The sequence below is a fragment of the Xenopus laevis genome, chromosome 8L, assembly GCF_017654675.1.
Source record: "Xenopus laevis strain J_2021 chromosome 8L, Xenopus_laevis_v10.1, whole genome shotgun sequence".
Lineage (NCBI taxonomy): Eukaryota > Metazoa > Chordata > Amphibia > Anura > Pipidae > Xenopus > Xenopus laevis.
The window spans coordinates 133,743,571-133,755,363 of record NC_054385.1 but is presented as its reverse complement, the minus strand read 5'-3'; the positions used below and the strand labels follow the sequence as shown (position 1 = coordinate 133,755,363).

The window sequence follows — 11,793 nt, the reverse complement described above, 5'->3', positions numbered from 1 at the left end:
CACCAGATAAAGGGAATATTTGTTGTAATTCAATATAATCTCCCTGTTCTACAATCTCCCATTTTACTCACTGCCCAGACTGCTCTCCTTGGCACTGTCAGTGTATCTGCCTTTATAACAATCATCATGATCCTGACTCTACACCAACGCCTCCCAACTCTGCCCATCTACATTATTATAAGGGATAATGTACCCCCTACTGTAAATGATAAGGATATTAGAAGTCACTGAGGGGTTGTTCTGTGACCATATAAAGGCACAAGGCTGCAGGCTGAGTTATACAGGGAACTCTGAGTATCACTCATGTATTATAAGGTATAATGTACCCCCTACTGTAAATGATAAGGATATTAGAAGTCACTGAGGGGTTGTTCTGTGACCATATAAAGGCACAAGGCTGCAGGCTGAGTTATACAGGGAACTCTGAGTATCACTCATGTATTATAAGGGATAATGTACCCCCTACTGTAAATGATAAGGATATTAGAAGTCACTGAGGGGTTGTTCTGTGACCATATAAAGACACAAGGATGCAGGCTGAGTTATACAGGGAACTCTGAGTATCACTCATGTATTATAAGGGATAAGGTACCCCCTACTGTAAATGATAAGGATATTAGAAGTCACTGAGGGGTTGTTCTGTGACCATATAAAGACACAAGGCTGCAGGTTGAGTTATACAGGGAACTCTGAGTATCACTCATGTATTATAAGGGATAATGTACCCCCTACTGTAAATGATAAGGATATTAGAAATCACTGAGGGGTTGTTCTGTGACCATATAAAGGCACAAGGCTGCAGGCTGAGTTATACAGGGAACTCTGAGTATCACTCATGTATTATAAGGGATAATGTACCCCCTACTGTAAATGATAAGGATATTAGAAGTCACTGAGGGGTTGTTCTGTGACCATATAAAGGCACAAGGCTACTGGCTGAGTTATACAGGGAACATTCATGTATTATAAGGGTTAGTGTAGCCCTACTGTATGATATGATGAGCAAATTACTGCCCGTTATCAGAATACATGTCAGACAATAGAGTATTGCAGAGGTTCTCCCCTGAGTTGGGTACAAGACACACAGATGTGGGAGAAGCCTGTGGCAAAGAGTAGCCAGAATGCATGTAAAGTATATAGTGAATAAAGTACCCCCTCTTGTAAAATATAAGGATATTATATTAGGCCGAGTGTTTTTATACAGGTCATGGAACTCCGAGGTAACTTCTAATATCCTTATATTTTACAACTGGGGGTACTTTATTTATTATAATACACAAGTTTCAGTGAGTCATGTGACAGAAATGACATCAGAACTCACCGTTTATAACTGATGACATCAGAACTCACCGTTTATAAGGATATAATTTACAAGATATTCATGGCTTTTGTGTATTATATAGTGAATAAAGTACCCCCTCTTGTAAAATATAAGGATATTATTAGTTACCGAGGAGTTTCATGACCATATAAAAACACGAGGCCGAAGGCCGAGTGTTTTTATACAGGTCATGGAACTCCGAGGTAACTTCTAATATCCTCATATTTTACAACTGGGGGTACTTTATTTATTATAATACACAAATTTCAGTGAGTCATGTGACAGAAATGACATCACTACTCACCGTTTATAACTGATGACATCACTACTCACCGTTTATAAGGATATAATTTACAGGATATTCATGGCTTTTGTGTATTATAAATGGATTATTAGAGAAAGCAAGAGTGAGAGCAATGAAGGTGGAAATACAATACAGGTGTAGGGAAGCTCTTAGAGCTGAAATGATTGAATAGAATAAACGTCTCAATTGGGGGTTGGGACTGAGCGGGGACTGAAACCCCCTTAAATCCTCTCAAGCCTGAATGATGCCGCTACCTAAAGTGGAAACTCTGATATAAAGCTGCTTGTTAAGGCCTGGAGTTGTTCATGGTCTGACCCAGGAATGTCTTTGTATTGGGCACATGGGAGACTCCGTGTTCTGCCATCTTGTTTTGTGCCCCAGGTGTGAGGAGAGGCCACACATAATACAGAGGTTTAGGTTGCCAGATATTTGTTGGAGGGAATGACAATTTCTTTTGGCTGCCAGCGATGAGCATCCTCTGCTGTAGCAATGCTATGGGGGAATAAATCCACCCTGTGTTGTCCTCTTAATTCTGTCAGCCATTTTTATTTTCCCTATATAGGACACCAGGGCCGCTGTGAGAGGTACAGCCAAGAAGTATACGGGCACAGCTTTGTGGTACAACTACAGCTGTGAGGGGAACGACAAGTTGTGAATAGGGTTGCCACCTTTCCCCGAAAAAAATACCGGCCTTCCTATATATTTATCTTTTTTTCCTATTAATAACATTGGGGTCAGCCATCATTTTTACTAGCCAGGCCAGTAAAATAGCAGCCAGGTGGCAACCCTAGATGTGAGGGGAACAGACACACCAGTGAAGGGTACAACCAGTTGTGAGGGGAACAGGCACAGCTTTGAGGGGAACAGACACAGCTTTGAGGGGTACAACTGGTTGTGAGGGGAACAGACACAGCTTTGAGGGGTACAACTATTTGTGAGGGGAACAGACACAGCTTTGAGGGGTACAACTATTTGTGAGGGGTACAGACACAGTTGTGAGGGGTACAAAGTTGTGAGGGGTACAGTCAGACACAGTCATGAAATGTCAGGGCCTGTTGAGAATCCCAGACCAGCTAAAGGCACCTTGTTTGGGCATTTGTCAGCTGTATAAGACATTGGTGCTGCCTCCAGAAACACCCCATCGATTATTGAACAGAAGCAAACACACATTGCTCTATACCCTACTTATAAACAAAACAGATTCCACTCATTCTGATTCTGCCAACCACAAGATGGCGACGTCTCCTGGCTCCTGACTAAATCCAGCACAATCAGAAGATGGCGCCGTCAACCCCGAGTCATAAGTCAGACACAATATGGAGGCTTCCCTCCGTCCTTGTACCTTACTAATGTGCCACAAGATGGCGCCACTGCAGGAAGCACTTGTATTAACTTGTAACACCCCCTCCTCCAGACAACCACAATATGGTGGCAAAAAAAAAAAAAGTAGCGGCGGAAGTAGTTGTTACTTCCTGCTAGAGGCCCAGCACTGTCATTGTACGACGCCATGATGATGGGAAGCGGGATGAATCTGTGGCCCGGGGGACCGGCTCCTGGAGAGCTGCACTGTTTCCCCGGGGCGGGTCCGGTCAGACACACACTGTGAGTATTAGTGGGACGTGGGGACACGCGTGGGTCTGTGTGGGACTTGGGGTGCGGGGGGACAGTCAGGGGCTCGTGTTCCTCACAGAAGGGCCCGTACGTCTGTCCTGGGACGATTCGACTCTTGGTTTTATTTGTGGGAGAATATCAGTGGGACTGTACCGTGGTCTCATAGTCTTCTGCCCACACTGGGCCCCTGGGACCCCACACTGACTGGGACACAGCCCCCCGCAACTTTCACTTTCACTTCTACTGCAGCAACATCATCATCATCATCATCCTGGTACTGAGCCCTCAACGCTTTGTTCCCCTTTAAATTAACTCTTTGTATAACAGAGAGAGGGATATTCTGAGACAACTTGCAATTGGTTTTCATTTTTTATTATTTGTGGATTTTGACTTATTTAGCTTTTTATTCAGCAGCTCTCCAGTTTGTCATTTCAGCAGTCTGGTTGCTAGGGTCTGAATTCCCCTAGCAACCATGCACTGATGTGACTAAGAGACTGGAATATGAATAGGAGAGGCCTGAATAGAAAGATGAGGAATAAAAAGTAACAATAACAATACATTTGTAGTCTTACAGAGCATTTGTTTTTTAGATGGGGTCAGTGACCCCCATTTGAAAGCTGGAAAGAGTCAGAAGAAGAAGGCAAATAATTCAAACAGTACAAAAAATGAAGACCAATGGAAAAGTTGCTTAGAATGAGCTATTCTATCACATACTAACTGTTCATTTAAAGGGGTGGTTAGACTTAGACTTAGTAGACACTTTGATTTGTGCAGAACTAAAAGAATCCTTTTCTCTTGGGATTATATGAAGTAACTGCCTTTTTGGTTATTTTAAACAGGATTGTCACAAACATAATAAAATGACTATATTATGGTGTTACTTTGTTTTAAATGTATCACTTGTAACATAAGATATTGCTACACAGTAAAGAAGCGCGGGCTGGAACAGGGGGTCAGGAAAACTAGTGTGAAACACAATTAAGCGCTGGCTCTTTTTATTTCCTCTAGTGACTGGACCTTTGTGGCAAATACACGGAGACACCTGATGACTTTAATTATCCACTTGGTGGGGGGATTCGTGTGTTTAAAACATTTCCCTTTGTATCTGGGGACTCACATTCGACAAACGTTGTGTGCTTTGTAGTCTCTGAATAAAGTTCACAACACAAGTTGCTTCTGAGCGCTCTCCTCTAATTATCAGCCAATTTATCAGCCAATTTATCAGCCAATTTATCAGCCAATTTATCAGCCAATTTATCAGCCAATTTATCAGCCAATTTATCAGCCAATTTATCAGCCAATTTATCAGCCAATTTATCAGCCAATTTATCAGCCAATTTATCAGCCAATTTATCAGCCAATTTATCAGCCAATTTATCAGCCAATATATGAGGTTACATGGGGTTGAGGATCGATGCACCGGCACATTCACTAAAATCCAGACTGAGCGTAAGAACAATCTCCTTTGTTACCAGTTACACACGGTCTCAGAATATCCCTCTCTACTTCATACTAACACTTCATTTAAAGGGGAACAAGCCGTGTAAGAGAAAGTCATTGGCACTGACCCTCGTTCCTAGTGGTGTTCGTCTCATGGGAGCCCCCGGGATTATCTTGGTGCCCAACTATCAGACAGTAGCCCAGGGTTCCATGTCCAATTAGTAGGTTTGTGGCACTGAGCTTTATCCTCTTCCCCCACAGGAACCCTATGGTGACGGGAACCTCTGTGCTGGGAGTGAAATTTGATGGGGGAGTGATTATTGCGGCGGACATGCTGGGCTCCTATGGGTCGCTGGCGAGATTCCGCAACATCTCCAGGATAATGAAAGTGAATGAGAACACTATTCTGGGGGCATCTGGAGACTACGCGGATTATCAGTATCTCAAGCAGGTCATTGATCAGATGGTGTAAGTTCCCCTTTATATTGGGGGTGGGGGAGGGGCAGGTCATTATACACAGTAATGTGGTACAGTGACCCCCAACTGTTGTGTTGTTGCAGCATCGATGAGGAGCTGGTGGGGGACGGACACAATTACAGCCCAAAGGCCATTCACTCATGGCTGACCCGGGTCATGTACAACCGGAGGAGCAAGATGAACCCCCTGTGGAACACCGTCGTTATTGGGGGTTTCTATAATGGAGAGAGGTGAGCAGCAGTCTTGTGTAACTCTGAGTAACACTCATGTATTATAAGGGATAATGTACCCCCTACTGTAAATGATAAGGATATTAGAAGTCACTGAGGGGTTGTTCTGTGACCATATAAAGGCACAAGGCTGCAGGCTGAGTTATACAGGGAACTCTGAGTATCACTCATGTATTATAAGGGATAATGTACCCCCTACTGTAAATGATAAGGATATTAGAAGTCACTGAGGGGTTGTTCTGTGACCATATAAAGGCACAAGGCTACAGGCTGAGTTATACAGGGAACTCTGAGTATCACTCATGTATTATAAGGGATAATATACCCCTACTGTAAATGATAAGGATATTAGAAGTCACTGAGGGGTTGTTCTGTGACCATATAAAGGCACAAGGCTGCAGGCTGAGTTATACAGGGAACTCTGAGTATCACTCATGTATTATAAGGGATAATGTACCCCCTACTGTAAATGATAAGGATATTAGAAGTCACTGAGGGGTTGTTCTGTGACCATATAAAGGCACAAGGCTGCAGGCTGAGTTATACAGGGAACTCTGAGTATCACTCATGTATTATAAGGGATAATGTACCCCCTACTGTAAATGATAAGGATATTAGAAGTCACTGAGGGGTTGTTCTGTGACCATATAAAGACACAAGGCTGCAGGCTGAGTTATACAGGGAACTCTGAGTATCACTCATGTATTATAAGGGATAATGTACCCCCTACTGTAAATGATAAGGATATTAGAAGTCACTGAGGGGTTGTTCTGTGACCATATAAAGACACAAGGCTGCAGGCTGAGTTATACAGGGAACTCTGAGTATCACTCATGTATTATAAGGGATAATGTACCCCCTACTGTAAATGATAAGGATATTAGAAGTCACTGAGGGGTTGTTCTGTGACCATATAAAGACACAAGGCTGCAGGCTGAGTTATACAGGGAACTCTGAGTATCACTCATGTATTATAAGGGATAATGTACCCCCTACTGTAAATGATAAGGATATTAGAAGTCACTGAGGGGTTGTTCTGTGACCATATAAAGACACAAGGCTGCAGGCTGAGTTATACAGGGAACTCTGAGTATCACTCATGTATTATAAGGGATAATGTACCCCCTACTGTAAATGATAAGGATATTAGAAGTCACTGAGGGGTCTGTGACCATATAAAGGCACAAGGCTGCAGGCTGAGTTATACAGGGAACTCTGAAGATCACTCATGTATTATAAGGGATAATGTACCCCCTACTGTAAATGATAAGGATATTAGAAGTCACTGAGGGGTTGTTCTGTGACCATATAAAGGCACAAGACTGCAGGCTGAGTTATACAGGGAACTCTGAGTATCACTCATGTATTATAAGGGATAATGTACCCCCTACTGTAAATGATAAGGATATTAGAAGTCACTGAGGGGTTGTTCTGTGACCATATAAAGGCACAAGGCTGCAGGCTGAGTTATACAGGGAACTCTGAGTATCACTCATGTATTATAAGGGATAATGTACCCCCTACTGTAAATGATAAGGATATTAGAAGTCACTGAGGGGTTGTTCTGTGACCATATAAAGGCACAAGGCTGCAGGCTGAGTTATACAGGGAACTCTGAGTATCACTCATGTATTATAAGGGATAATGTACCCCCTACTGTAAATGATAAGGATATTCACACAGGTGTTGGGTCGGTGATGAGGCTGAATGCGTTAATTGATTGCTTTTTTGGGTTATTACCTGAGAGATGAATGTGGTGCCCCGTTCATGCCCCTCAGGTATATTGTGCCAGGCTCTGATTTAATATGAACAGACAGAGGGAATTGTTCTGCTGTGCCAGACTCCCCCATTGTGTTATCACTGACTGACAACTGCTTATTGCTTTGTCTCCTCCTGCAGTTTCCTTGGATACGTGGACAAACTGGGCGTGGCCTATGAAGCACCAACCATTGCTACGGGCTTTGGCGCATACCTGGCACAGGTAGGGGGACCCTGGGATTATGCCGAAACGGTGTGGGCTTGTATATAAAGGGCAAGTAAAATGCCAGTATATCATGTGTAATATATTGTGCTGGTTCTATTGATAGGGGGTGAGAGCAACATGGCTGCTGTAGCAAGCAATCAGTACAGCAGCTCCAATGCAATACACATTTAAAGACATATTTACTTAGTTTAACCCCCTGTTTTATGTTCTGTAGCCGCTGCTGAGAGAAGTAACCGAGAATAAAGCGACTCTGAGTAAGGAAGAGGCTCGGCAGCTTGTAGATCGCTGCATGAAAGTTCTGTATTACAGAGACGCCCGCTCATACAATCGGGTAAGTCCGTCGCTCCATAAAGACGAGGAGGGATATGGGGGAGCGTCGACCATTCGTGTAACTAAAAAAAAACAATTTGTTCTTGCAGTTTGAGATCACCACGGTAACAGAAAGCGGAGTGGAGGTTGAAGGGCCTCTGTCATCAGAAACCAACTGGGACATCGCTCACCTGATCAGGTAATTCGTATAGCGGCCGGGGGAGAGAGCGACTCTTGTGCCCGAGACTAACGTCGCCTCTCACATTTCTCTTGCAGCGGCTTCGAGTGATCCCGGCGTCACGTTTCTGCTCCTTCTTCTTCATCATCAGTTTTCTTATTGTTTTTCTTGCTTATGTAATGGCACTTCTGTTTTGTAAATGAACATTAAACTGGGAGACAAATGGCTCGTTGGGACAACTTCCTGTCTGTCTGTCTGACTTCCTGTTACTATTATACACTCATTGCTATCATGAGAACATAAGGACCTGGTCTCCTCCTTAAGCTCCTCCCCCCAAGAGGGTATTAAGCCCTTGGGAGCAACAAATATTCGACCGATTTAGTTCCATTTTCAGATTTACGAAAACCATAATTTCCTAATTAAAATCACAAAAATGTAATTGCAGCATTGAACGTACTGTTCCTTTAAAGGGCAGCTGTCACCCAAAAATAGTTTTCCCTCCCACCAGAGCTGTGGACTAATAGAGCACTCACTTTGATTGAGGGAATAAATAAACTGCCCCTCGGAGTGCTATGCCCACACATGCCAGGCAGAATCTCCCGGTGTGGGCGGCCATATTTAGAGGTGCATAATGAGCACTTCGCCCTATAAACCTGCACCTCTGGTGGTGAAACTATTTTTGAGTGACAGGTGCCATTAAAGGGAAACTTTTTTTTTTTTTTTTCCAGTTAATCGTGCTGTTCCAGCAGAATTCTGCACTGAAATCCATTTCTCATAAAAGAGCAAACAGATTTTTTTATATTCAATTTTGAAATCTGACATGGGGCTAGACATATTGTCAGTTTCCCAGCTGCCTCAGTCATGTGACTTGTGCTCTGATAAACTTCAGTCACTCTTTGCTGCTGTACTGCAAATTGAAGTATCACCCCCCCAGCAGCCTAACAGAGCAATGGGAAGGTAACCAGATAGCAGCTCCCTAACACATCTGCTGAAGGATTTGTTTGCATTGCTTAAATTGCTCCTTTGCCCCTCCTAGTGGTAGACCTGAGAATAGCACCAAAGCAGACAAATCCTTACATTTTTCCTGCTTGCTATTCTCATGTTTACCACAAGGTGGGGCTATGGAGCAGGACCTAGGTCATGATACAATACAATGGGAGAAACAATAGCCGTCCCAAAGCAGTTCCTTTGGCAGATACGATGTCCTGAGATGCTCCTACACACTAATATTACACCTTAAAATTACATTTGTTGGTTCAGGAATAAAATATTAAATGGAAGAGTGAATTATTGGCAATGCAAACAGTGTCATTTAGAAATAAAAAGTAAACCATAAAAATCATGACAAAATCCCTTTAAAGAAGGAAACCGTTGCTTTGGGCAGAGAATGCTACAAATTATTTTTTGAAAGCCCTGGCCACCATTGCATTATTTTAACACTCTACAGGCCCCCGCCACCAATGTTTTTCTTTTAAATCTTCTCTGGGGCCCCAATTTTTTTTTTTAACTTGTAAGAGGGGCCTTGGCGCCAACATTTTTTTTTAATTTAGGGGGGGCCCTGACCACCAATGTTTTTTTTTAAAAAAACTGTTATGGTGGTCCCTGGCACCGTTTTTTTTTTTTTTAAAGAAAAAACTTTTATGGGGGTCCCTGGCACCAGTTCTTTTTTAACTTATAGGCGGGCCCTGACCATCAATAGCTTTTTAGAACTTGTGTGGGGGAGGGGGTTACCGTATTTAGCACTGTCTGTGTGGTCGGGATCTGGGGTGGGCGTGGCCCCCAAAATTTTTGTTGTACGGGGCCCCGTAGGTGACTAAGAAAGCATGTGCCCTCCTATAAGCCTCGGGTGTGTATAGGTAGTACCTGATTGCCCTGACAACTTCCAGTTTGTGTAGGACTTTCTCTTTGTCATTAGAAGGTCTCCGGCACAGAGATTAATCTCCTCATGAACTGAGACCACTGTGGGTGTAACAGATGTGATTGATGTGAACACTGGCCTATCCTGGTACAGTATGAGCCAGGGTTGTTCATGGGATAAAGCCAGTGGCGTAACTACATGTTATTGGGCCCCACAGCAAATTAATTTTAGGGCCCCAAACATATCGAGAGGTTGTCCTGTTTTACCAAAATGTATTGAAATTGTATATGAATTTGAGCCTCCTGGGCCCCCTGCAGCCGCAGGGTCTGCTTCCTCTATAGTTACGCCCCTGGATAAAGCCGCCATGTCAGATTCCCAGTTTGCGGATGTAATCACTAGGAGGACGGCCATTTTCCAGGTAAGAAACGTCAGGGAACAGGATGGAACATGGGCTGGTGGGATCTTGTTGTGGAAAGCTTTGTGCTCTCAGCGCTCTCAATGTTTTCCTTATCAAATCAAATAACAATGATAACCGGTTGGAAGAAAAATAATAACCAAAAAACATAACAACTGTCCTCACCTCCAAACAGGAAAGAAGAAAAAAGCGAGGGGAATAGGAGGAGCGTGAGATTATATGAAGTTTCTGCCGCCAGAGGTGGATACGTAACCCCATAGTGTCTGCACTGACAGGAAGGCTCGTTCTACAGAAATAAATCGTCCGTCCCCTTTATCAAGACTGACACTTGGAAAGCCCTACAGTTGGGTCTGTTAATGTTCATGGCCGATACTCCATGTTTGTGATGTAAAAGCCCCTGACAGCAAGTTGCCCTCATAAAATCATTATATATATATATATATGACCAGCAGCAGCGAGATATTCTGTGAATAATCCAAGTGTATTGGAATAATCACATGTAAAGCCGACGGGACGTTTCAGTCCACACAGGGACCTTTCTCAAGGCAAATATCCAAACAAGTTTATATACCCACAATCCCATTCAACCCATCAACAGGAAGTGACAAAACATCCGGTGTAGCAAATCCATCAATTAAGGCTAAAAAGGCTACAGCAATCATGAAAGTGACGTACGTGTGCTTATATATATCTATAGAATCATAAGATACCAGCTTAGTATAAAAGTGGATATATAGACAGATTCTATGCAGACCTTGTTGTGTGGCACAGGCTCTAGACAATATATTCTAATTGGTTTTGCCTTAACCTCGTGGTTACTATGGCAATAATATTTATGACTTAAACCTATAGTTTTACAACACTTGGGGGCTTTTAAATTACCGGCAGAATACATTACAATTTAAGTACTAACTAAATAACACCGTGACAAATAAGTGTTGTACTGTAACTTTTTATGTATATTTTCTATTTACACACACCTTTTAACTTTAAATTTTCACTTTTAAAGGACAAGTAAAGTCTAAAAGAGAATAAGGCTAGAAATGCTGTATTTTGTATACTAAACATAAACATGAACTTACTGCACCACAAGTCTAATCAAACAAATGATTTATGCTTTCAAAGTTGGCCACAGGGGGTCACCATCTTGTAACTTTGTTATACATCTTTGCAAGACTAAGACTGTGCACATGCTCAGTGTGGTCTGGGCTGCTTAGGGATCATCATAAACAAAGCTGCTTGAGTTCTGCATGGCTGGGAAGTAAGCTCCCCTGCTGTTCATAAGTATGATTGTTTCCCTGCAGAGCAGTTAGGGACCGTCTGACAATTCCTATCCACAGCAGTAAATGAAGGGAGAATTTCACTGCATACAGTCAGGTTTCTTATAAATACGGTACACATTTTTTAATTCAAGTATATTGGAGATAGGTTTCTTTTCATTTAAGAAAGTAAAAATGGGATTTTTTTTTTTGCCTTTCCTTGTCCTTTAATAGTACTGTTGTGAGAAATATTAATGAGCAGTGCCGGGCCACACTGGGCAGGTGCCCTAGGCAGGCCGGGCAGTCGCGGCACCTGTTTGGTGTGCGAATGCACAAATTTACGCTCGTGAGCACATGCGCGCATTTGCAATATAGTGCGCATGCGTGAAGTTCGCGCATGCGCAGAA

The 11,793-nt window shown here is 42.9% G+C and overlaps 1 protein-coding gene across 1 annotated transcript; it reads left to right on the top strand.

Annotated features, from left to right (window-relative positions):
• The first annotated feature begins 3,060 nt into the window (after positions 1-3,060).
• On the top strand, positions 3,061-8,095 carry psmb4.L (proteasome subunit beta 4 L homeolog). The gene is given in 7 exon segments (NM_001087421.1): positions 3,061-3,227; positions 4,938-5,144; positions 5,237-5,383; positions 7,283-7,364; positions 7,582-7,698; positions 7,787-7,875; positions 7,953-8,095. Coding segments are annotated over 7 exon segments (747 nt in total). The 5' UTR covers positions 3,061-3,135; the 3' UTR covers positions 7,966-8,095.
• Positions 8,096-11,793: the final 3,698 nt, after the last annotated feature.